General features: G+C 38.9%; 1 protein-coding gene across 3 annotated transcripts in view; it reads right to left on the bottom strand.

Moving 5' to 3' along the window:
* saxo4 (stabilizer of axonemal microtubules 4) overlaps positions 1–27972 on the bottom strand; it is a 151348-nt gene that overhangs the window by 34479 nt on the left and 88897 nt on the right. For all 3 annotated transcript variants that reach the window (XM_043705996.2, XM_043705995.2, XM_087996611.1), the window contains 3 exons: positions 14642–14736; positions 13244–13408; positions 10127–10207 (listed from right to left, as the gene is read on the bottom strand). In XM_043705996.2, the coding sequence (XP_043561931.2) occupies positions 10129–10207; positions 13244–13408; positions 14642–14736 (339 nt within the window). In that variant the 3' untranslated portion in view covers positions 10127–10128. The remainder of the gene's footprint in view (positions 1–10126; positions 10208–13243; positions 13409–14641; positions 14737–27972) is intronic.

Raw genomic sequence — 27972 nt, 5'->3', positions numbered from 1 at the left:
CAAAGGGGTTTTACAAATATATTAAGGACAAAAGGGTAACTAGGGAGAGAATAGGGCCCCTCAAAGATCAGCAAGGCGGCCTTTGTGTAGAGTCACAGAAAATGGGGGAGATACTAAATGAATATTTTGCACCAGTATTTACTGTGGAAAAGGATATGGAAGATATAGACTGTAGGGAAATAGATGGTGACATCTTGCAAAATGTCCAGATTACAGAGGAGGAAGTGCTGGATGTCTTGAAACGGTTAAAGGTGGATAAATCCCAAGGACCTGATCAGGTGTACCTGAGAACTCTGTGGGAAGCTAGAGAAGTGATTGCTGGGCCTCTTGCTGAGGTATTTGAATCATCGATAGTCACAGGTGAGGTGCCGGAACACTGGAGGTTGGCAAACGTGGTGCCACTGTTTAAGAAGAGCGGTAAAGACAAGCCAGGGAACTATAGATCGGTGAGCCTGACCTCAGTGGTGGGCAAGTTGTTGGAGGGAATCCTGAGGGAGAGGATGTACATGTATTTGGAAAGGCAAGGACTGATTCGGGATAGTCAACATGGCTTTGTGCGTGGGAAATCATGTCTCACAAACTTGATTGAGTTTTTTGAAGAAGTAACAAAGAAGATTGATGAGGGCAGAGCAGTAGATGTGATCTATATGGACTTCAGTTCGACAAGGTTCCCCATGGGAGACTGATTAGCAAGGTTAGATCTCAGGGAGAACTAGCCATTTGGATACAGAAGTGGCTCAAAGGTAGAAGACAGAGGGTGGTGGTGGAGGCTGTTTTTCAGACTGGAGGCCTGTGACCAGTGGAGTGCCACAAGGATTGGTGCTGGGCCCTCTACTTTTTGTCATTTATATAAATGATTTGGATGCGAGCATAAGAGGTATAGTTAGCAAGTTTGCAGATGACACAAAAATTGGAGGTGTAGTGGACAGCGAAGAGGATTACCTCAGATTACAACAGGATCTGGACCAGATGGGCCAATGGGCTGAGAAGTGGCAGATTGAGTTTAATTCAGATAAATGCAAGGTGCTGCATTTTGGGAAAGCAAATCTGAGCAGGACTTATACACTTAATGGTAAGGTCCTAGGAAGTGTTACTGAACAAAGAGACCTTGGAGTGCAGGTTCATAGCTCCTTGAAAGTAGATTCGCAGGTAGATGGGATAGTGAAGAAGGTGTTTGGTATGCTTTCCTTTATTGGTCAGAGTATTGAGTACAGGAGTTGGGAGGTCATGTCTACAGTACATTGGTTAGGCCACTGTTGGAATATTGCATGCAATTCTGGTCTCCTTCCTATTAGAAAGATGTTGCGAAACTTGAAAGGGTTTAGAAAAGATTTAGAAGGATGTTGCCAGAGTTGGAGGATTTGAGCTATAGGGAGAGGCTGAACAGGCTGGGGCTGTTTTCCCTGGAGCGTCAGAGGCTGAGGGGTGACCTTATAGAGGTTTACAAAATTATGAGGGGCATGGATAGGATAAATAGACAAAGTCTTTTCCCTGGGGTCGGGGAGTCCAGAACTAGAGGGCATAGGTTTAGGGTGAGAGGGGAAAGATATAAAAGAGACCTAAGGGGCAACTTCTTCACACAGAGGGTGGTACGTGTCTGGAATGAGCTGCCAGAGGATGTGGTGGAGGCTGATACAATTGCAACATTTAGAAGCATTTGGATGGGTATATGAATAGGAAGGGTTTGGAGGGATATGGGCCGGGTGCTGGCATGTGGGACTAGATTGGGTTGGGATATCTGGTTGGCATGGACGGGTTGGACCGAATGGTCTGTTTCCATGCTGTACATCTCTATGACTCTATGAATGTTGTGTAACTATATGAATTCTACTCTCCTGTATTCTAGTCTTCTAGATATAAATGCGACCATTCCATTAGCTTTTTTGATTATTTTTTGAAGTTCTTTTAGTGATCCACATGTGGATCTTCAAATCTACTTAGAGCTTCAATGTTTCAATTTCTTATATGATTTAAGAAATACCCTGTTCATTATGTTTAAGGTCTAAAATGGATTTTAAAAAATTCATCGAAAACTGTTTATCATGCCTTTACCAATTCACTTCATCTACCAATACGTCCTTGCAACTTTGCATCTCCATTTATACACTGTACAGTGCCATCTATCTTTGTTCCATTGTCAACTTTGGTTATGTGACTTTAGTAGATAATGTGAATACTTGTTTCTCCAGAACTGACCTTTGCAGATCACTACAAGTTGTACACTACCAACTAGAGAACGTGTCCAATTATATCTCTTGAAATGTAGTTCTTGTTTCATCTCTTAGCACAATTATGACAGGAGCTTTTACATTTGTCTGCAGAGGACAGTGCATTAATAATTCTGAATGTGCTAAGGGTTACATGACCAATCAGTTCAAGATTACGAGTCAGGCACACAATGTTGTTCACCTATACTTACTAGAAGCAATATATATTCATGAGATGGAATCTGCCCTCTGTAAGAATAAAGAACATGTCCAGGCATTAGGTCTTTTTTGAAGCAAAACACAAAGATATCCACAAAAGTATGGCTTCCGTAGCAACACCACATCTGACTTGCCAACTATTTCCCATGCAGTATAAATTGTTGTCCCCTTTAAAATCTGGCATTCTTGCATTTTCCCTGGGAGTGCAAGATAAAAACGTTGATACCATCCTTCTATATTCAGTAGTAAATCCAACACCTTTGGTTCATGTGTGGAATGAACTGCCAGAGGAAGTGTGGACACAGGTATAGTTACAACATTTAAAAGACATTTGGATAAATACATGAATAGGAAAGGTTTGGAGGGATATGGCGAAATGCAGGCTTGGATTAGTTTAGTTTGAGAACATGGTCAGCGTGGACTAGTTGGACCGACGGGTCTGTTTCCATGCTGTATGACTTTAATTGAAACATTATGTTAGAACCTGAACTATCTATGAAGCAGCCAATCATCAGGATAAAAAACTTACTGCATTGTAATATTCTGTGATCAATCCGACGTTTCTATATTTTTGTTGATGCGCTAAATGCTGTGAGGACTGAAATTTTGCATATTTCCAAAGCAATGAAACTATTCATTTCTAAACCAAAGCAAGTTAAAACATTAAACACTTGCTATAACAATATCGTATCAATCCAACTGCACATTTTATTGACTTCTTTATGAATTCCTGACTGTGGTGTTTTCATGAAATTGTCAGAAGATAACAAAACACATGACTCCATAACCATGACATTTGGATTTGCTTTGGAATTCAGATCCTTCATTAATCGAAAGAAAAAAATCTTTATAGAGTTAAATTTAGTTTTACTTTCCTATTGCTGCTCCAGTCCACATGTTTATTTATGTCATTATTTTTATTATTTTATTGCCTTCTTCCTTTCCTGGTACCACTGATTCCCAAAAGGAATCCTCTAAGTTGGCATACTGCAAAAAAGAGAAGCATCTGTGGAAGTATGCCAACCAGGACAAGCTGCTTTGTGCTTTTTTATAGCACCCATGTATCAACATACTTGGTGAGATGAAACGGCCTCACTTTGATAGCTGTGGTATAATGGGAAACTCCGTGAAAATGTCTTCCCAGCGTCAGTAGAGAAGCAAGTGCAGTGCTGTGCCATTGTACCAATGATATGAGTGGTCAGTGGAGAGAGGAGGATGAAGAGGAGTTAAGGTCAACTTGGAATGAAAGTCATATCAAGAAGCCGTAATGATGACTAATGGAAATAGTATCCTTGGTGTGGTCAATAGATATCTCACAGTTATAATCAGACATTTCACAAAGCCTGTGGCTAAGCTGTTCCTTAGATTTGTCTTCACACTCATGCCCTTACCTAAAACGTTTTTTTCCTTTCATCATTCCTTACCATTCATAATCCTATGTCCCTACTGACTGAGGAGAGGCTGCCAATGGGTTAATATGCTGTTTGAGGTTGTCCCACATGTTTGTCCTCTCTTATAGTGACAGTCCCCTTAAAACTGGTCCTAACTCCTTAAGCGTGTGTTACGGTACACTGGGATGGGTGAGCTGAAAATTAGGTCCCACTAGTCTTAGCATTGTTATCAAAGTTTAATGATGTTACAACATATGCAGAATTCCATATTTTACATCACTTTCAGACCCATGTTGACAGCAAATATGGATTAGGTTTCTGTACTTAATAAGAATTACTATATTGAACAAGTAAATAGACTCTAGCTGCAGGCTAACTATTATGAACCATTGGCATATAACACTACAGGTTAAAATTCTAACCCCTTCAAAACCCTCTTTCCACACATATTCAAACAGACACACAAAAAAAATGTTATGGATGAAGAGATCAGACTGGGAAAGCAGTTCAGTGATCCCAATTCGCAGAATTTACTGAGCTTATTGCTGCGATCAGAATGCTGCTTCTCAATCTTCCTTCTCCAGATGCTTCCCCTCATTTTTAGAAGGCACAGGGTAACTGATTCACACTTGCATAAAAGTTTCTGACGTGTTAATTTAAAAGACACAGCTTACAGCAGTTGCTGAAGAAAAAAATGAACTGGTTTTATAATGCAGAGAACAGAGACAGCTCCTGAGTGTGTTGACATCTGATGGCTTCTTCCTAACATGTACATAACTCCAAACTGTTCAGCTATCTAACTTAGTTAGCAGTCAAATGGAATTTGTCATTGATAACTAGTCTGTAGTCCACAGACCAAAAAGTTACTTATTATCAGCTACATCTTCATTTGTACAAAGCTCGTGGCTCCAACTTGTCTATAAAACTCATCCCACTGTTGCTTGAACTAGCAGCTGTGCAAATAGCACTTACAATGAGTGTCAGATTAATTGCTTTTAAAAAGTGCAGCAATGGCTCAACAATCCTTAGTTTTTCAGATGAGTTATTTTCCCATTTCAGTTCACAATGAAAAATATTGAAAAATAAAAAGGAAGTTTTAAAAATGTGACTTACATGTAGGTGCATCTATTCATCGTAAATACTCTATGCAAGCCTCTTTAATTTTGTCTATGATGTTGTACAGGATAATGCAAATCAGAAGTGAATGCTATCTTCCAGTGCATTCTTCCAGACAGATTTTGTCACATTCTTTATCACTTTGTGTTGTCTTACACTATCCTAAGTGAAAGTACCTTCCAAAAGACTTTAGCACAGCTCTGTTTAACATGCCACAAACATATTGCAAGGTTACTGGGGCATGAATTATCTGTCAATCAGGAAGCAATTGTAGAAATAACATTTTGACAGCAATTCTGTGCAACTCATTGCAAAACCACGTGTTTTAAATGTGGCAAGTTTAAATTTCTGGTAAATTTAGAAGTACTGTCATGGTGGAATTTGACAGAAATAAAAAGTCCTAAGTTACAATCCAACAAAATATCATGGGTCAGGATTTATGAACAGAAGAAGAATAACAGTACAAACTCTGGCAGAAATTACAAAGTACTTACAGGCTGTAAATTATTTTTAAATGTAAAAGATAAAACAATTGACAAGTAAAATAAAGCTTTCTAGAAGATTGATTTGAACAGTAGAAACATGAAAGAGCAGATAGTGAGTTTATTTTGAACAGCAGAAGATAAGGACTGGAGCTTACAATGTTTAAGAATAATATCTTCCTTTTATCTCAACAAAGAATATCCCAATGTGCCCTCATCTGTGTCCATCTCATTGTTCACTGGGGTCAATAGATGTGAAGCTGGAAAAGCACCACAGGTCAGACAGCATTCAAGGTGCAAGAACATCAACATTTCAGGCCAAAACTCTTATTCACTGGACTCTTCATCACCATAATTTAAATTTGCTGCCATCATCATCATTTTAGATTATGATCTATAGGGCCTAATTTGTCTAGTGTGGTGGAGGAAACCCAGCCTGATGAGAGAGTCTTACCTTAAACAAGGTGCAGCTTATTGCATAATAACAATCAGGTACAGTTTTCATTAGTATGATAGCTATCATAACAAAGATGATGAGATGGCATGGCTTCCTCCTTCAGGATTCAGAGCTGTTTTGCTTTTCCCCATCCAAATCCTGATGAGGTCATCTGATCAGGTGGAGCTTAATGCAATGTTCAGCATTAATCCTTTCAAAGCAATTACATTAGACAATATTCTGTATACTGGGGAGACTTAATACTAACTGGGTGATTACTTTGCTCAGCATCTCAATTTGCTGGCTACTTCAATTCTAGAGCCCACTCCAACTCTGACCTTTATTCCTCAGCTTTCTACACTGTCTAATGAAGCCCAATGAAATTTTGAAGCACAGTATCCAAATTTTCAAGCCAACAGCCTTCTCGTCAACAATCAGTTCACCAATTTGAGCCCATGACCATCATCTCTGTTTTTTTTTTAGACAATTACTGATTCTGCTGATGCCACTTAGAACTTCACCAGACAATACCTTGGGTAGAATTTAATGTTAGTGACAGGAGTTTCATCCAGAGTCTGGAGAACCAATGTGAACCTGCCTCACCTCTGTTGGGGAAAGACTGGAAGAATGCTTAACGGACATTTAAGCGATCAGAGTCAGGCCTTCAGTAGGCCTTAAGACACTGGGCACACACATCCCAAACCCTGAGAGTAGCTTGAGAGCGTGGTGCTGGAAAAGCAGAGCAGGTCAGGCAGCATCCGGGGAGCAGGAGAAGCCCTTCATCAGGAAACTTCATCAGATGTTGCTCACCATTCCCTATCAGCACCACTGGAAATGATGGCTACTGACAGTACTACACTTACCAGTGACCCAGAAATGTGAGTGAAAGCAGGAGGGGGACAGGGTCATTGGTTGGAAGGAAAGACAGAAAGTGGTTCTCAACAGCCTTACACCCATCCCCATTCCCCATTATATCAAACTCCTTAGGGTGACTTCAAACAAGGGACTTTCTGCCAACCCACTAGATAAAATCCTGCAAGCAAATCCAGCCAAGTGTGCTTTCAAGGCTCCTCACTTGGTAACTCTCCAGTGTATTGTTTCAGATGTGTAAGGCATGAAACCAAATAGAGTTGGGCAGAAACAGAGAGATCGCAGGGTCTGCATCATGGCACTCTCCCACCAGATCCAATGCCCACCCCTGCTCCCCTATATAGCTGAGTTTGGAGACAGGGAGCTGAAAGAAATTCTGCCTCTTTGTTTTGTCCTATTAATATATTTTTCCTTGCAGTAAAAGCCCTTTGCCATTCAATCGCTATTATTTTCACCCATTACAGCCTTACCACATTTCTCTTTCTCTGCCTCAGGATTTGCTTATAATCTGTGACACCTGTTGCCTTTTCTTCTGTCTTTACTTCTGATGATTAGGCTATGGATTGGTCCACACTAATGACCAAACTATTGTAGTCATTTGCCATCGCCTTCTGCAGGATGGATGACCAAAAGACTTTCTTACCACCTGCCAACAACCATATTGGATGGGTTTGTAGACTGATTAACAACCTAATTGGCTGCATTAGGAATGCCAATGACCAAAACGTCCTGCCATAGGGCTAAAACCCAAAGCTTCTTGCTAAGAGGATAGGACATTATCACAGCACCACAAGAACTCACAGAACTCCAACTTTCACAAGTATGATGGAAGATCATTGACCGTAAATATTAACTCTCTCCACAGCTGCTACCAAAGTATTTCTAGCATTTTCTGTTTTCTGATTTATTCGTGATACAGCAAAACAATTAGTTTCATTTGACAGGATTGTGTTTTCCACTGTGTCTATTATTTATTATTTATACTGAAGAAATCCTAAATGGGTATTTCTGTACTTACATCTATTACTTGGTTATGAATAACAAACAAGAAGGATCATACCTCAAAGGAATGTGGAACCTGACTAATTTACATAATTGATGAAAAACCTGCGAGGGGTAATGGAATGGCCACTTAACTGACCATTCTAATTTGAGATTGGAAGAGAAAACACAAGCAAACTTGAGTTCACTGGCTGTAAGCAATCATTCTTCTGCTGTATCATAGCATAACCCCAGTGTTGTCCATAATATATTGATTCATTTAACATTTAATATACCTATAGGCATTCTCAATCAGTGTTTGAATTCATTATTAATATAGGCAATAGGACTACAGCATTTGTCCAAGTATTGAAAGACAAGTAGACACCTAAGAGTTCTCTACATTGCTACAAAACATTTTATTCAGAAATGCAGTTAGTGTTTTTTAACACAACTGAAGCAACCAAATTGCTAAATCCATGTTTAATCCTTCAAATCAAAGAGCAATATGATTGCAAAGATCTTCTATAATATTGCCGATTATCATTTAATTATAAAAGTCGAAGCATCCTTCTGAACAGATTGAACGATGATAATCAGTTTTATTCAGCTACTGGTGTGTTCCCCAATGGTTCACTCTTCCTATATCAACATAGGCTGAGAGTGTCAACCATTTATTTGTTTGTTGGGAACAGCGCAACCGAGCATGATACACCTCAGCTTGTGACATTATAGAATCCAGTTAGTTCTTAAATGATTTCAGAACATTGTTCCAAAACTCGACCCTGTTCTCCATTCTGCTACTAAATCACTTTTTATGCAGCAAGTAATTTGATATCAATTCCAAAATGGTCTTTGTTAACTTGAACTAGTACCCCCATGCAAATGTGAATTTTCTCTTCAGCTTCCCCTTTAATAACCAAAATGCCATTGCATGTTCCTCCATTAACCAAACTCCTGACACCCAATCCCATTCCCACAAACATACTTCACATCTAACTTCCTTTCTTTATTCCTGTGATAACTGCCTGTCTCTACACTCTTATGCTGATCACCCTTCTCCTTCAAAACTGCGACCCTCACTCCCCAAACCTTATCCTTCACCCTCCTGTATTTGCTAGCCGTCTTCACTTGTCCAGACACCCCGACTCCTTGAAAGTGCCCTTGTCTCCTAAATTTTGGCATGCCCCTCTCTCAACATTTTTTCAATGCTTCCAATAATTTTTCCAGCTCTCTTCACAGTAATGAAATAGCCAAAGTCACAAGTGGTGTTATCACTGACTCTGGTGTATGATTGCTGTATGTCCATTTCAACTTTTCTATAGTCTTCAAAACAATTAATCACAACATCCTCCTCTAACACATCTCCACTCTCAGCTTTCTTATCTGGGCCCATGTGATTGCCCTCACCTGGGTCCACCCATACCTTTTCAATTATAACTAAAGTTTCTGTACCAATAGTTTCTCTTCCTACGCCTGTACAGGAACTTCAGGAATTCTCAAAGATTCATCCTCCCTCTGCCATACACTCATCTGCCCCTTTTCAAAAGTTACCTACAGACACGGAATCAATGTTCACATTGTGCTGATAACACAGCTCTACCTTCCATTACTTCCCACACACTGTGTTCTGTTAGGCAGCTTGTCCGTTGGTCAATCTTAAATGAATGGTCATTTCCAGCTAACATTATGAAGACTGAAGCAATTGTCTAGTCCATAGCTTAAACTCTATTCCGTTGACTACACCACCGAGTACCTTGGCCATTTGTCTAAAGCTAAATCAAATTGCTAATAGTGTTTGGTCTTGAAATAATACAAGATTTTTGCGTTTAAGATATGAAAATCATGATTACATTCCAGTCTGTTGGTAAATGCCTAGTTAGCATTCGTCATATCTAAACAAAATGCCTAAACCTCTTAATTAAGTTCAAATCTGTAGCTGCAACCTAGGTATACAATATGTTCTGGAATAACTACCTGAATTATTCAATTATGTGCCGTTATCTCTCTTATTTAATAGAATCATAGAATCCCTACAGTGTGGCAACAGGCCATTCGGCTCAACAAGTTCACACTGACCCTCCAAACAGCATCCCACTCTCATTCCCCTACTCTATCTCTGTAACCCTGCATTTCCCATGGCTAATCCACTTAACCTACACATCCCTGGACCCATTACGCTCCACTAACTGTCCAAACAAAATTCTGTTCGTTTATATGGATCAAAAAGAATCAACCCTACATTGACTAGCTTTTCTTTGATAGTGACCAGATTTTCTTTTTCTATCATACTCACTGTTTCCAATTTTGCTATTTTGAGGAAGCTAGTTCATATCTTGCAACATAGAGACATTCGGTGGTGTGCTTTTCAAGTTTCCTGAAAACCAATGGAATATTTCAAATTCAACAGACAACAGCACTTACCCTCAGAGGGTCAGCCCAGGCGGACGCAATTTGTGATCATAAGTGTGATCATCGTAAAATTCATCAACAGACTTTAATGTCCTATCAGAAAAAGAAAAATGAAAAATCTTTTACTGTTCTTGCTTAAATTAAAGATTTCTTATTTAATTGCTACAGTTTAATTTCTTCTTCAACATTAATTGTTTTATAACAAATACTGTAATTCAATTGTTAAAATTAACATTTCAATAAAGAACTACAGCTAATTGACATAGAAGCAGATAATCCATAGACACCATATATTAAAAAGTTACTTATGGTTTGAAAGGCTCTTACAGATAGCAATGATGGTATTTTCAGAAATAAACTCACACCTCAAAAGCTGTATTGAAGCATGACATATCTTGAAAAATTCATTTTTGACTAAGTAATCAGATTAACAGTATGCAAATATAACAATCATGTAGTAAGAAAAATAGACAAAGAAATTCAGCAGGTGGCAAAGAATTGGTGTATAGAATATTAAAGAAGGGGCAATATTGAATCAAAATGCTCTTAAAGTTACATATCAATGCATCTTTCCTATATAACAGGTGCAGAAGTATATATAAATTAAAGAATTTAAATGCATCATCAAGAAACTGAATCCAACAAGGCTGCTTCAGTACCTATTCAATACTGTCCCTCACATGGTTAAATCTAATTGCAATTCAGAGTCATCTGATTGCTCTGGGCACGATAGATGCAATAAGATCAGAAACTGGGTTGACTGTACAAGGGATTTTTTTGAACTTCGTACAAATATTGACTGTTCTCCTTTGTAGGATTTTGAACACTGTGACATGAAAAGGTACTGTAAGAGTAATACAGAGGACTCATGATCAATCTCAGGACATACTTATGCATTCCTTCCATTCTTTCAGTAAATAATTTCGTTTTATTCACTGAAACATGCTTCGGAGTAATTCACAAGGTCTCAGTCAAATCATTAATACAAATATAGGGGAGCACTGGCCTAACTAGTGAGCTGAAAATCAACTAGGCAAAAGTGAGGACTGCAGATGCTGGAAAAGCACAGCAGGTCAGGCAGCATCCGAGGAGCAGGAAAATCGACGTTTCGGGCAAAAGCCCTTCATCAGGATTCTAATCTAAACACTAGTGAGCTGAAAGGTCTGCCTTAATGGTCTGTCAACCTTTTGCTAAATTTGTAACCAACAGACCCTTGCTACCAACCACTATTACTTCTTTCACCCTTGTCAGCTCCTCACTCTAGATCCACTGGAAAACCAGCAAACTGAGACCCAGTCTGGCAATGGCAATAGCAACACTCGAGTTAGATTTCAGAGAGACCGTGGGTATTGCAATCATGATGGCTTTTTGATTGCAGGAATGAATGGAGAACTAGTGTAATCTGTTGACTGGCTGCACAAAAGTTAAAACATGCCAATACGGATTTCCAACTCTTTACATTACATGATCTCTAACCTCGCCTTAACACAATCAATCATTGTGCAGTTCAAGATGCTGGAAAATGCATTAACATTTATTTCCTCACATATTGTTGTCAGATATAAATTTTTCATGATTCAAAGATTCTGAAATCCACCTCTTCTATATATTACACCTCCCCCTATGTGCTCATTCAGTACAGTTTCATTTTACACACATAATGAATTCACACTTTGCAACACGCTCAGAATTTCAACTTTCCAAAGCAGAGTCATTGAACTGGAAACATTAGTGCTGCTTCTCTTTCCACGGATGCTCCAGATCCACTGAGGTTCTCCTGCCTTCTCTATTTTCATTTCAGATCTCCAGCGCGCGCAGCATTTTGTTTTCATTCAACTGTTATGAAGCAGTTTGTCTTTTTCCGGGTTTAAAGAGCAATAATTTATGACTGCTCTAATAAAAAGATATGATGCATGTTGTGCATCAACATAAAAATCCTTCTTTGCAGGGCGTCAGAACGATGGTATATCAGCATTTCATGTTGTCACCCCTGGCTCAATGGTAGCGCTCTTTCCTAAGAGTTAGAAGGTTGTGGATCATGCCCAACTCCAGTGTTTTGAGCGTATTATCTTGACTGACAAATAGGCAGTCCTCATGGATTGCAACAGTGATGGAGACACACCCAGTAATTAGGAAGCAAATGGAATGTTGGCCTTCATTTCCAGGGGGATGAAGTGTAAAACTGGGGAAGTCTTGCTGTAGCTGGGGAGGACATTGACAAGAACACACCTCGAGCACTCTGTACAGTTTTAGTCTCCTAATGTAAGGAAGTATATCCTTACATTTAAAACAATCCAAGAAGGCTCAGTAGGCTGATTTTTGAGATGAAGAGATTTTCTTACTGGGAAAGTTTGTGCAGATTGTGCCTATACTCATTGGAATTTAGAAGAACGAGACAGGATTTTAATAAAACATGTAGCATACTTGACAGGGTCGATGCTAAGATGTGGAGTGAGATCGTAGGCCCAGAGGGAGTAGGCCTGGAGGTGGGAAATGAATTTGATTTGGCTAAAGATGGCTGGTTTTGGGCAGGAAAACCCATTGTTGACCTTACTACACCACTAATTAAGGCCCTCATTATTTCCATTTATATTTTATGTTGATCTTCATCTGGTCTCTTATTAGAATTCATTGCCCTCCTTTACAGCAACTTACATTAGAATAGCACCTTTAACATTGTAAGCTTAGACATGTAAGGAGTCATCAGAGTGGGTGGCCAAGCACTAAGTAAATAAGGTAGGTTTTAAGGACCATCTTAAAGGCTAACTGTAAAGATTAGAGTTGAATTGTTTATGGAGAGAATTCCAGAACTTGAGACCTTGGCAGTTGAAGGAATGCCTATGATGGAGCAAATAATTTAGAATAGGAAGGTGGAATTGGTTTACTGCAGAAATCTCAGAACCTTGTACAGTTGAGGAAGGTGAGAGAGAGTGAGAAAGAGAGTGAGTGAGAAAGAGAGTGAGTGAGAAAATTGAGAGAGTGAGAGGAAGGATGCCACAGAGGGATTTGAAAATAAGAATGAATATTGAGGCAGTACCTAAGTAAGATCCAATAAAGGTCAGCGAAACAGAAAATGATGCAAGCTGGCATACAGGCAGTCGCTTACTGAATTTACAATGTGGTTCCTACCTCACCACGTAGGGCTGAATCCGGCGTAAAGTTTCAGTTACATTGTAGTCTGGGCCATGCTGATGAATCTTGGAGCTAGTAGCATAACTATGAGGAAACTGTTTCTGAATTCCTCCTCTTGTCCAACCTTCTCTATCCTGTCCTTTTGGAGTTTTGTCATTGTGCCTAAATTTGTAGAAACAGTTTTCAAAAATCAGAACATGAATTATTGAAGTGACAGAGAGTTAGAATGAGTTAACATTGTAAATATAGATAGGTAGGAGATATCAGAGTAAGTGGACAACCACAAAGTCAAGGAATGTTAGTGTTGACTTTATGTTTGGCCACCTACTCCAGTATGTCCTGTCATATCTCTGTTTACAGGCCGGCCTCATACTTATCTTTCAAAACCTCTTAAAAATTCTCCTTACATAAAATGATATATTTTTTCCTGTTCAATATCAATCCACCTTTCCCTTTTGCAGTTTTGTTCATTTTTGAAATTTTTATTTGCAATGAAGATAATCAGAGAAATGTAAGCATGTCATCCCTATGTAGACGATATTGAAGTGCATTCCTTTAAAATAATCAGCTGATGTGGTTGAATAAGGCTTTCTGTCAATCTGCTTCATATAAGGGGAAAGTATGGTTCTAACATGTAATTTTGTTTATTGCTTGGGAAATTACATTGTGAAATTGTGACATTATGCAACTATAACCTGTAGTCTTGTGTTCATTGTCTATGCTAAATAATTATCTTACTCATCCTTTTACATTTTTAAAATTTGTTATATTGCATCTCTTAATCCTATTTTCTTTCATAAAAATATATCAAGTCATCTCAGCCTTTCTTTATAATCTAATCTCTTAATGCTGGATCAATATTTTCATGTCTAAAACTATGGCATTTGATTCAGAAATAGATCCAAAATAAGTTGATAGGAATGTAGGTATATGAACCCACATGTTATTCTGGCTCCTGAATCAGAAATGAGATAAATAGTTCTAGTTCCAACTACCTTGAGCACATTATCACTTCCTTCTGAGAGCTAATTTTCTGAGGTTGTATATTCCTCAAAGAGCTTGCTTGCTTACAGTACACTTGAACCGTACTAGTTTCTGCTCTTTAAACAAGAGCAAGACTAAGTGTCGTACATGCACCAGTTGACCATATAGACTTTTAATCCAGAAGGGAAAGAAAAAACTTGTAAAACATCTGAAGGATGCATATTGATCTGAATCATCTTGTATACTTCAAAATGGAGGACTAGTATATTGATTTCCAAGTACTAATAGTTTCTCCCTCTCAGAACAAACAATGTTTCTGGCAGCATGAAACTGGAAAATTAACATTTGTTACTGTGCCACATTGCAAGTCATTACCCAATATCACTTTTCTTTATACCCACTGTGACTCACCAAAGTTTATAATTTGTTAAAAATCTGTCAGCATCTGTTGCAGTCTTGGCTGGATGTATGTAGACCTTTTCATTGCTACTAAATCCAGTAAGCTCCTGAAACCAAGGAGAAAGTCAGAAAATCTGAATATTGGGTGTTCTGAAGCATAACATTATTCGATGGTGCTTATAATTTGCAGCAGAAAATGGTACTAAATCTCATGGCCTTAGCAGGGCCTGCTATGTGTAAACTTGCCTCAATTCGAAATGAGATAGTGGTGAGCTGGAAATGTAAGGCCGGGGGTGGGGGGGGGGGGGGGTTGAAGTAGCGGGGAGCAGAGAGAGGAAAATTCAAAGAAAATAGTTTTCTAATAGTTTGGTATGCAGCCACATTGAATGGGAGTTCTGAGGTGTTGTGGTTAGCATTGCTGCCTCACAGCACCTGGGACTCAGGTTCGACTCCACCCTCGGGTGACTGTCTGTGTGGAGTTTGCACATTCTCTCCATATCTGTCTGGGTTTCCTCCTGGTGTTCAGGTTTCCTCCCTCAGTCCAAAGATGCATAGGTTAGGTGGATTGGCGATGCTAAATTGTCCGTAATGTCCAAGAAAATGCAGTGTTATAGGGTAGGGGTTGGGTCCGAGTGGGATGGTCTTCAGAGGTTCACCATGGATTCAATGGGCCAAATGGCCTGTTTCAACACTGCAGGGATTCTCTGTTTTTAGCTTAACAACTGGACAACTATGACTAACTTTAATTCCTCCTAAGCTAATGTACCGTAATTCCTTCTCTCAATTGCATTGATTTGAATGGTCAACTGCCCACAGGAATCTTAAGAGAGAACATGACTCCTCAGCTCAATAGCCTGCTGAAGGTATTGTCTGCAGGCTCAATCATGAGGAATGGGTGAGGCAAGGATAGTTGTTATTACTCCATGAGCAATTGTCTAAGGAAACAAAAATACCTCTAGGACAGAAGGAAAAGGAGCATAAATTAGAAGTGGGAAAATATAAAAAGGGAAGCACGGTTTACTTCTGAGAATGGCCATCATGCTGTACAGGACTGTGACTCTTGAGAATATGTTAGGGAATGTAATTCCAGGAAATTTTTAACTATGCTCAATAATGAGACACAAATGTATAGAGGTTTGTACTACTGATAATGGAGTATATTTCATAATGCAGAAGATGAGTGACAGATAAATACAAAGTTATGCAGAACAACATTCAGTGGCTATTTTATGATTTTCCAAGTGCATATTTTAAATAATGCATTCATTTTGCCTGCTCAAAACCATCACAATTTTACTTTCACCTTCTTCATTTCAGCAACAAGGAATTGTAACAGCAGTGCTCCATCAAATCGTAGCATTGAATTATACATGAAGACAAATCAAACCTTGCACTGCCTCTATGAATGACCTTTCCACTGATGTCCTCTTTACCCTGTCCAAAAACACTTTTGAAGTTTTTTATTACATATTTAGTTCTGAGATTTTCACTTTTCCAAGCTGACTATGAGGGCACGTGTATTAGTTGTTAGTAAGAGTTGATTCACAAAATTCTCAGCCAAATGCTTTACCTTGCCACCAGGCTGCATAGCAGTGAGAGCATGTGACATTCCATCACTTCCTCTGATGGTGCATACAGTATCTAATTAGTATATCACACAGTCAGATGTAACTCTTTATACTACCATTTCCATTTTCTGTAAGGATGCTGCAGCTCCAAGATCCTCACTTTTACTTAAAGCACCTGGAGGAAATTAGACCTCAGGCACAATTAATTCCAATCAACTGAGACAGGCAAGTGACAAATATTGCAGTTGCCCCATTCATGTTGAAAGACCGATTTGGTGAAATTTTTAGGTGAAGCCCAAAATGGGCAAGCAGCCCATCGAGATGCGTGAAGCAGGAAGGAGGCTGCTTAACTTTGTAAATGGGTCCTATGCTGCTTGTAAGACTTGGAATGCAATTATCAAGTTCAAATGGGCAATATGTAACAGACCTTACTACATACAGTGGAAGACTAATTAGCAATCCTAAACCAGACACTGAACACTGTTGACAAAGTGGCACAAACAGCTTCCAGAATTCTTTGCCATGTCCAGTTGAAACCACAATATTCTAGCGATCTTTGACAAGATTTGTAGCTCAGGTTGATGATAGGTATGTAAGTTAGCTCACTGAACTGGAAGATTTATTTTCAGACATTTCATCACCATTATTAGGTAACATCACCAGTGAGAGTCTCCTTTCAAGGGAAGGTAGATAGGATCTAAGTTGATGTGTTTGTTGATGGAGTTCTGGTCAGAATGTCATGCCTCTAAGAATTCTTGTGCGTGTCTTTGTCTTGCCTGTCTAAGGATGTGTGTGTTGTCCCAAAAGACACGACCTAGTCTCACTAGTTTCCATACATACAGACAAAGAAGGACATCTTGAAAAAAAGAACCGGAAATGACATCACCCATCAGAAGAAACCAAGACATATAAATAGATAGGCAGGACATACTACCAGCACTTCACCAGAGACTCGCACTGATATGTTTCCTAGTATGGTGACAAAATGTCTGAAAATAAACCTTCCAGCTCTGTGAGCTAACTTACATACTTGCCATAATATTCTTTTGCTAAGCTCAGTGGAAATCCTCAAGCTAGCTGCTTACAATTCTAAGGTTCACATCTTACAGCCAACTCCAATTTTCTACCCCATCCATTCTCCCTTTAAAGCCCTGACCTGCCAAGTAGATAAACTTGATCATAATCATGCAGTATACCCTAGATTTTCCCATATAATCCTAGCATCCTATACTCTAGACAACTACAGCAGAAACACAAAAGGGGACATGATGGACTCAGAAGGGCTGGGAGACCAGCAGCAATCTTCTGAGGAGGGAGATGAGGATGTTGAGCAGGAAGAGCACCGCAGCATGAGATACAACAAGCCAGACAGTATTTAACTGACACGCAGTTCCAATAAATGAGAATCTGGTGCAGTGACCACTCATTGACTATTAATTCATTGCTGCTTGAAAGGCAAGCAGTTTCTGTCTATTCTCAAAAACAAATGCAGCTTTTATTAGGCTCCATGGACACTGGAGAAAGAGTAGCACTCCCTTAGACAGAGTTCTAAGATGGGATAAAGGCTAAAGGTCTGTAACTCTTGGTTTTTAAATAGCAATGCTTTTACAAATGTGCATTTGTATTATAATCAAGTGTCAGATATCCCACCTGTGTGCCCTGAAAAGCAGCCCTATCACAATAGAGGGCAGCTCTTGACCTGGTGCACAGCTGAGCTTTAAACATGGCTCCATACCAATGATCCAGGGTGGTCCCAGCAATAAGTCCCATCACTGCCGAGGGGCAAGTTAGCGTGAGCAATGGCCTGTACTGGCATGCTACATAGCTAAAGAGGTCATTCACAGACAGTAGCATGAGAAAATTCACCAAGACTTGTAAAGAGAAATCCTGCATGAAATTCATCAAAATGGACAGCCAATTTCTGGTAAAATTCAGCCTGAAGCAGTCAAGCAGATATTAAATTTTACTCATACAGAGAGGCAGCATTGGTCATATCAAGGCTTTATTAAAGGGACGCATACAAATTGATTGCAACTCACTTAAAAAAATGCACTGAAATAGCTCTGTTGCATTTTCCCTTTGGACATGCATCCAAAATCTAACTGCACTGTACTCTCTTTGACTGAAAGGTAATCATTACACTCAGCTCTCATAGAACCATCTCACTTCCAGCATCTCTGGGCAATCTCTATATCATTAGCCAGGCTGTTGCACTAACGAAATGACTAGAAGACTAAAATACATCTGCACAAATTTGTACTTTCCATTTCACAGCAGGACTACAAAGGAAAAGGGCCATCCAGTTTTACAAAGTTGTTTCCAATCCCAAGGTTCACATTACTTTGTGAGCTTCCGCACAGTATCCCTCAACTATCGATACCAAGGCCTTCCACTCATTCAATAAGTAGGTTGCATGGGACAACAGATTCTACATTTCAACACCAGGTTTGTCACATCTTCTCATGATCCATACAATGTGACACTTGCTTATTTTTCCAAGGATGAAATTAAGAATGATAGAATGTTTGAGTGACCAAAGTTTACTTTGTACTCCCACAGGTAATGATTATGCTGCAAATGGCTCAAGTAACAGCAAAAGACGGCTTCAAGATGATATGAGGTAAGGGTAGCACTGAGGCATTAAAGGCAAATGTAAACGAGCTTGAGTCTCTGTTTACTTCTTTCCATTCTCATCTTCACCATCTCCTCCTCTTCCTTCTCATTATCATGTTTCACAGAGAGATAGTTTTCTCTCTATTCTTCTTCATCAGATGCTGATGTACCATTATTGGCAGGTTTTCTGCCATGCCTACCCAGCAGTCTATGTCTCCTGATGTCAGTTTCCTCAAGAAGACCGAGATCTGAGTGAAATTTTAGTATTTTGTTCTGTGCCAGTATGCCACTGACTTGACTTGTTGGCTGTATTTGCCAATTGTGTGCCAGATGCAATTGTGGTAGACATTCCTGAGAAGTATTGGAAAAAGACATCTGCAGCCAAACTGGATGGGAGTCAAGTGAATGACTCCAGTAAAGTTGGACAAGAATCAAGTGAGAGAGACAAATATTGATCCATACTGACTGCTTGTCCTCTTATCTATTGTTGTATTGTTCAGCCAGATCTGTCTGTTTTAAAGGTTGCACTTCAATTTTGTTGAAGCTATTCCTCCCACATCATGTGTCACATTACTCATAATAATAAAACTTTTTTTTCTGGAAATAAATCAATTTGTATTTGAATGATCAGTTGAGTATTTAGTAGCTTTAAATCCTGAGTGTTACTGTCTTTAACACTAACTCCTGGAGTTTGGATGGCAAACATGGCACTAAAAACATGCCAGGATAGATTTTAATAATGACGATCTCTACAAACAATTCACAACCTGTTGGAGTGAGATACACAACTTAGTTGGTCCTTTATTGGTCTTCATGGTTTACTGTCATGTAAGGACCACAAATTTCACATCAATTACCATTCCGCAGACTTCAATCCTTCCTTTCCCCATCTCTTGCTAAAGGACAAAACATAATGTGTATGAGAAGAAAGACCATTACCATAAGATACATACAGACAGAACAAGAAGTTCTGGAGATTAATAGCCCAAGCAGGGCAGTGAAAAGTGTTGCAATACTACGACTTTACGAGGTCTATTTTATCCTTTTTCTTAAATGAAGGAAGTCTCAGACAGAGGGACTGAGCAGCCTGCTCAGAGCCAATAGAGTAAACAGCTTGTCAGGCTTTGAGTTTTTATTTTAAAATGTGGGAATGGGTGGGGTCAAGCTCCCACAGAACCAGGATTTGTAGTTTTAACTTTCTGTAGTTGCTAGAGTCTTGAGGCCGGATGTGAAGCTCTTATTCCTCTCTCCATTAAAACTAAAAGCTGGTGTTGTCTTCCTGCTGTCAGAATTGCATGTGAGACCATCCACTTTCCAGAATTTACCTTTGCCAAGGGTATATTTATGGGTTGTTACGATATTAGAATAGTTAATTAGTAGTGTTAATATATATATTATTGTGTTAAGGATTTTGATAGAGTTACAGTTAAGCCAGTTTTTTAATTTTTATTTTGTCTGCATTTTAACTATAATGTAAAATTAAAATGTGTTTTGTTTAATGTTGAGTAGTTCAACCATTTGAATTGCATCTGAAATGCAACATCTTACACTTATCTTTAAACTAAGAAAATGTTAGGGTCTAGACTATCTTATTAATATATTTTGAGAAAGTTTGGTCTGGTCCAGAACAAAAGGCCAGGCTAACTATTTTGCCATTAACAAAGTTGACCCTCCTATACTTCAGTCCAAGGTTCAGTTCACCCATCCCAGATTAAAAATAAGAATCCAACAATTGAAATCTCAAACAGGACACAGTTCCAGAGGACCATTGTTTCAACAATCTCACTCTTTGTTTCAACAATCTCATACCAATAGAGCTTCATCCTCGAATTTTCACATAAGTCGTAAAGTAGTCCTCAAACAGTGGATACTGAGTGGTCAAATATAACAGAACTAGACCATATACAGGAAAGAAAAGCTAATTAAAGGGTGATCCAGCCAAAATTAAGCAGGGTGATAAGGTAGCAAACATTAATAAATCAGTAGTGATAAATCCTCAAAAGACCTTGGAGTGCAGGTTCATAGTTCCTTGAAAGTAGAGTCACAGGTAGATAGGATAGTGAAGAAAGCATTTGGTTTGCTTTCCTTTATTAGATAGAGCATTGAATATAGGAGTGGGGAGGTCATGTTACAGTTGTACAGGACGTTGGTTAGGCACTTTTGGAATATTGTGCGTAATTTTGGTCTCCCTCCTCTTGGAAGGATGTTGTGAAACTTGAAAGGGTTAAGAAAAGATTTACAAGGATGTTGCAAGAGTTGAAGGATTTGAGCTATAGGGAGAGGCTGAAGAGGATGGGGCTGTTTTCCCTGGAGCATTGCAGGCTGAAGGTGACCTTATAGAGGTTTATAAAATTATGAGGGGCATGGATAGGGTAAATAGACATGGTATTTTCCCTGGCGTGGGAAAGTCCAGAAAAAGAGGACATAGATTTAGGGTTAGAGGTGAAAAATGTAAAAGGGACCTAAGGGGCAACTTTCTCACAGAGGGTGGTGCATGTAAGAAATGAGCTGCCAGAGGATGTTGTGGAGGCTGATACAATTACAACACTTAAAAGACATGTGGTGGCTATATGAATAGGAAGGGTTAGAGGAATATGGGCCAAGAGTTGGCGATGGGACTAGATTGGGTCAGGACATCTGGTTGGCATGGATGAGTTGGACCGAAGGGTCCGTTTCCACGCTGTACATCTCTATGATTCTATGAAATGAATAGAGTGAAAAAATAAATACATTTCTTTAATAAAATTGAGAACCCTTCACAGAATAGAGCTCCTTGGATAAATAAAGAACTGACAACTCAAAAAAACTAAAACTAAAAAAAGGATGGGCAGGATAATGTTAAGCTAAAAATAGTAAGTATAATTATGAGAATATGGAAAATCTAGTTGTAAAGTGGAGACAGATATTAGGAAGGTGAAAAGGGAATATGAAATAGGTTAGCAGATAGTATAAATGAGAACAGTAAAAGTGGTTTTTAAACTTGCAGTTGAGAAGTGTAGCTCATTATCCATCACTTTGACCTGAAAGCAGTCGAAATTTGGTGAGCTCCTTTAACTTATTTAGCTAGGCCTGTAAATAAGCAGTCTGAGACAGAGATAGGCTAAATAAATATGTATATCAGGGTCGTAGGTCAAATTGGAGCGGGCTGCCAAGAGAGAAAGAGAAACTGCCAAGGGAAGGATGAGTGGCTGTAACAGGGGGTAGGACTGTTAAAGGGCATGAGGGAGACGGATTTCAAAAAGGAGTAAGGACATGCAAACGGGGGAGGGGGTCTGCAAATGATGGGCAAGAATAATCTGACAAAGTGGGGAGAGAGCCTGCAATGTGGAGAAAACAGTTTAAACTTTTCAACTTAGGAAATAATTATCTTTCTTAGAATGAGGCAAGTTGAGATAATGAATTCCTTGCAAATGAGCATGGAGTCCAGTTTAAAGTGGCAGAAATTTAGGAACTACTTAAGGGGGATGCCTTTAATGGATGTTGTTGAAATGAAGACTGAGTGATTTGAGTAATTTAATACTGAATGCTCTTGTTTCATCAAGATTCACATTTATATGTTATCACAACTTACACATTATGAATGAATAACGGTGTAGTGGTTGTGTTAGAAACAAAGATGCAATAGTTTAGTTCTGATCTCACCAGTCTGTAAAAAGCATGCTTACAAGGATGGCTTTTTATGTATAGAAGTGTGCCCATTTTCTTTTTTAAAAAAAGTACTTATGAAATTTAACTGGTCTTGTACCTAGGTACGGTTGTGTCCACATTACCTTGTGTGTTGTGGCTTTAATTTTCAGGAAATGGTAATGATTACTGAGGATATTAACAAATTCCTCTAATTCTTCTTCTGTCTGAGTACAAATCTCAACACAAAATCAGATAGTATTGTTATAGTATGCAATCACCTAATGTAGGAGTTAATGGAACTGTAAAACGAGTGTGCAAACAAAACATCACCCACTAAAATCAAAAAGTATCCCCTGACAAATTCGAAGTGCAGCCCGATAAAAGTATATTTCAAGCCTTGATGATTATCAGTGAATAACAAAGCTATAACCTCCAGGAAACCAATAATGGACTAGTCATGTAGGCATAATAGTGGCAAATGGAATTCATTCTAGGAAAATATGATTTATAGAGTCATAGTCATAGAGATGTACAGCATGGAAACGGACCCTTCAGTCCAAACCGTCCATGTTGACCAGATATCCCAACCCAATCTAGTCCCACCTGCCAGCACCCGGCCCATATCCCTCCAAACCCTTCCTATTCATATACCCATCCAAATGCTCTTAAATGTTGCAATTGTACCAGCCTCCACCACTTCCTCTGGCAGCTCATTCCATATACGTACCACCCTCTGTGTAAAAACGTTGCCCCTTAGCTCTCTTTTATATCTTTCCCCTCTCATCCTAAACCTATGCCCTCTAGTTCTGGACTCCCCAACCCCATGGAAAAGACTTTGCCTATTTATCCTATCCCTCATAATTTTGTAAACCTCTATAAGGTCACCCCTCAGCCTCCGATGCTCTTGGGAAAACAGCCCCAGCCTGTTCAGCCTCTCCTTATAGCTCAAATCCTCCAACCCCGGCAACATCCTTGGAAATCTTTTCTGAACCCTTTCAAGTTTCACAACATCTTTCCGATAGGAAGGAGACCAAAATTGCACGCAATATTCCAACAGTGGCCTAACCAATGTCCTGTACAGCCGCAACATGACCTCCCAACTCCTGTACTCAATACTTTGACCAATAAAAGAAAGCATACCAAATGCCTTCTTCACTATCGTATCTACCTGCGACTCCACTTTCAAGGAGCTATGAATCGCATTTAGTGAAGGTTAATAAGATTAAGGAATAATGAAGTTGTAGGTACTTAATGATGTAGAAGAACAGAATGGCACGGAGTGCTACAGATATTTGAAGATGGGTAGACAGGTGAATGAAGTGGTCTTGTACTTATTGTTGAAGCATACAACGTAAAAGCTGGGGAATTATACTGGATCTGAATAAAATGCAAAATAAGTCACAGCTGGTGTACTGCAGGCAGTGCTTGAGTCCACATTATAGAACGGATGAGAGTGCACGAGAGAAGAAAATTTACAAGATTTTGCCTAAGATGGAGAACTACAATTACAAGGAAAGATTAGATAGGTTAGGGTTGTTTACTTTGGAACAGAGAAGGCTGGTGGGAGAGCTAATCATGTGTGTAAAATATGAGACATCTAGTTAGAATAGATAGGAAGGCTGTATTCATAACTTGAGTGTCCAAAACATAGATTTAGGGTGAGACATAGAAGGTTTAGAGGTGAATTGTCTTCAGCCAGACGATAGTGGGATTCTGGAACCCACTGCCCAAAAGGATGGTAGAGGTAGAAACCCTCAAAATGTTGATAAACATACTTGGATATTTGCTTGAACTACCATAATTTAACCGCAACTTCGAGCAATAGTTGGAAAGAGGGATTGGACTGAAGGGCTACTTGTCTGTGGATACATAGACCAAGTGGTCTCCACCTGTAAATCTCTATGAATCTATGTTAACTTTAACTTCCCCTTGAACAAACCTGCTTGAGAGTCATTTCAATTCTTAATATAGCGCAACTGGAGTGTCAACCTTGCCAATGCCATTTCAATCAGGTCCAACTTGTTCCAGGCAGAAGTCAAATTTCTCAGTCAGAATGAGTAAGGAAATAGAATCAGATACAGCTTCCAGGGATAAAAGAAGCAGGAGCCAATTTATGGTGGATAAAGTGATATCAGATATATTAAATTAAATTTGCTGCAACATGTAACAGCTGAATTTTAACCAGTGAAAGTGAAAAGTTGTTGATCAATTATCAGATGTAATTGTAGAAATGTTGGGAACAAAAGTAGTAAAATTCAAAATGGTAAGTCAATACACCATTATTGAAATATTAGTTGCATTAATGTTGCTTTGCTTGATGCAGGTAGTGGGATTTATCTTAATATAAAATTGACACAGGCAAAACCTACACTTGTTGGATTAACAATATAAGAAATAGGAGCAGGAATAGAGCATAAAACCAGTTGAATTTGTTCTACCATTCAAAAAGATTACAGCTGATCCTCCATTTAACCACAGTTTCCATTAGGATCCTCTAAGACTGAAAACCTACTTATCTCAGCCTTGAATATATTCAGCAATGAATTCCCCTGCAACCCTTTGGCACAGAGAATTCTAAATGTTCACAAAAAAACTTCAGTGAATAAATTTCTCCTCAGCTCAATCATAAATGATCAACACCTTATCTTAAGGCTCTGCCCTGTGCTCCAGAACCTCAGTATCTACCCTACCCTTCAGAATTATAAACATTCTTTTTAAACTCCAGGGGATAGAGGCTGAAATTCTTCAGCTTATCATCATAGGACAATACTCACAGCCCTAGAAGCAATTTTATGAATATTTGATGTACCACCACTGATGCAATTATATCTTTCTTGATCTTTGGAGACCAAAACTGCATACAGTATAGAATGATTGGAGATGCCGGTATTGAACTCAAGTGTACAAAGTTAAAAATTGTACAACACCAGGTTATATTCCAACAGGTTTATTTGGGACTACTAGCTTTATTCTCCACAACCACCTGATGAAGGAGCAGTGCTCCGAAAGCTAGTGCTTCCAAATAAACTTGTTGGACGATAACCTGGTGCTGTATGATTTTTAACTTTGTACAGTGTAGAAGATATAGTAGTCTCACTAGCTTCCTGCATAATTTAGCACAAGTTCCTTATTCTCATATTCCAATTCCCTTGCAAAAATAAAAATCACATGCCATTTGTCTTAATTGCGAGCCGTACCTTCATGTCAAATTTTATGTTGCTGTACAATGCTAACCAAGTTCTATAAACATTTTTCATCCCTTTTTTAAAAAATCATTTACTTGTCTATTTTTATTATGATTGTGAAAACCTCATGTCCCAGCATCATACTTCATCTGCCACCTTGTTGCCCATTCTGACTGAGAAATTTGACTTCTGCCTGGAACAAGTTGGACCTGATTGAAATGGCATTGGCAAGGTTGACACTCCAGTTGCGCTATATTACATCTGTCTGTACCTCTTTGTAGCATCTTTCTATCTTCCTCACAGCTTACATTCTGACTCAGTTTTGTATCACCAGCAAACTTACATACATTACTGTTGGTCGTTTAATCTAAGCCATAAATGTAGATTTTAAATCACTGAGGCTGTAGTACTAATCTGTCCAGCATTCCACTATTCACAGCCTGCCAATGTGAAAATGCCCCATTTATCCTTATTCTTTGCTTCATGCTCACTAAGCAATCCTCTATCTACATACACAAACATATATGAACATCCATGCTGGTGGAGTATCTGCAATTCTTATCTTGTGAATTTGTGGACCTTTCAAATGCCATTTGAAAATCCAAGAATGCTCCATCCACTGGCTCTTCTTTTTTCCTACTAGCTACATCCTCAATAACTCAAACAGAATTGTCAAACACTATTTCTCTTTGTTAAAAGCCTATGTTGATTTTGCTCATGCTATGAGTTTCTAAGCACATTGTTACAACGTCCTCATAACATCGTCCAATAGTTTCCAGAAGTCTGTCAGACTAATTGAACTGAAGCTCCCTGTTTTCTCTCTCCCTCCTCCTTTGGTTAATGCTGTCACATTTGCAAGCTTCCAAACCACTAAGATCATTTTAGAATCTGGGTAATTTAGAAAGTCATAGCCAACATAACCACTTTATCTGCCATAAGTCTTTTAGAACCTTAGAATGTAGGCCATCAGGTCCTAGAGATTTGCCAGTGTTTAATTCCTTGAAACTTTCTCAGATGTTTTCTCTGCTGATAGCAATTTCCTTAAGCTCCTCACTCTTATTAGCCCCTTAATTGTCATTTATTTCTGCAATGCAATTTATGTCTTCTACAGTGAAGACAGACAACAGTTCTGTTCAATTTCTCTGTAATTTTTTTGGTCTCCTGTGATAACTTCTCCTGGCTCGGCCTCTAATGGACCAACATTTAATGCAAATAATTCTTCCTTCTAATATACTTGGGAAAAGGTTTTACAATTTACTATCTGAGTATCCTCATTCTATTTTTCCTCCTTTTTATCAGCTATATTGGTTTGTTGCTAAATTCTAAAACACTTCCAAACTTTGGGCTTATTGCTACTTCTGCCACATAAATGATTTCTAATACTATCCTTAACTTTTTGAATGAGCCAAAGATGGATCATTCTTGCTGTTTTGCTTTTCAATTGACTTACTTTTTTAATGTAACATTTTTTGAAAACTTTGAATAGTTTATTTCAATGTTATCCACTATTTATTTATCCCTATTCTCAATGGGCCAACGAACCGTATCTGTACTGCATGGCTCTATGGCCTTTGACATTTTTTTAACCCCATCAAGCCTAGCTAGCTTTCCCATCAGTACTCTGCAGTCGGACTTGTTTATATTTAAGACTATTGTTTAAGACTATAGCATACGTTTTGACTTAATATGGGTTTGGAGGTCTAATATTTAATTCTGAAAATAAAACCATGTGTGTAAAGATTAGATGCAGTTCTATCCTCTGTCAACTAGCCAGAGCCAGAGGATAGAACACGGAAGCAAAAAATGTTTGCCTAAAGGTGAAGACTGGAAGCCAAATTAAAACACCACTAAACTACAATTATAGTGGCCATTTTCAAAATTGTTGTAGTCTGATTAACCTCTGACCTCTGATGTTCTTAGGGCACTGAAGGAGGCCATTTCATCCATTGCGTTCATGCCAATTTTCTGTAGAACAACATAAACAATTTCATTCCGTTGTAGCCTTGTAAGCTTATTTTCTGCAACTCTCAATTTCCTATCAAAATCATCGATTATCTCTACTTCTACATCTCTCCTGGTGGAAGCAAGTTCCACATCATCACTACTCCGTGTGCAAAAGGGTTCTTCCTCACAATCCCTTATGTTTTTTACCTAAAATCCTAAATCTGTCTCCTCCAGTCCCTGTTGTTATATCACCTTAGTCTTAGCAGATCATAGGAACTGAGCTCTCATTACAGCAAAGTGACTGGTGGTGATTTAACCTGAGGGCCACCAGACCACAGGTGAGGGAAGAGGTTGAGAAGGAGAGTCCTTCATGATAACCTCACACCCGTGATGGGAATTGAATTCA

Source organism: Chiloscyllium plagiosum, unplaced genomic scaffold (assembly GCF_037043375.1).
Source record: "Chiloscyllium plagiosum isolate Xiang-an unplaced genomic scaffold, Cpla_swu_hap1 HiC_scaffold_18, whole genome shotgun sequence".
NCBI classification, from domain to species: domain Eukaryota; kingdom Metazoa; phylum Chordata; class Chondrichthyes; order Orectolobiformes; family Hemiscylliidae; genus Chiloscyllium; species Chiloscyllium plagiosum.
Note: the sequence above shows the minus strand (reverse complement) of the source record. Positions and strands in the feature narration are given on the sequence as shown.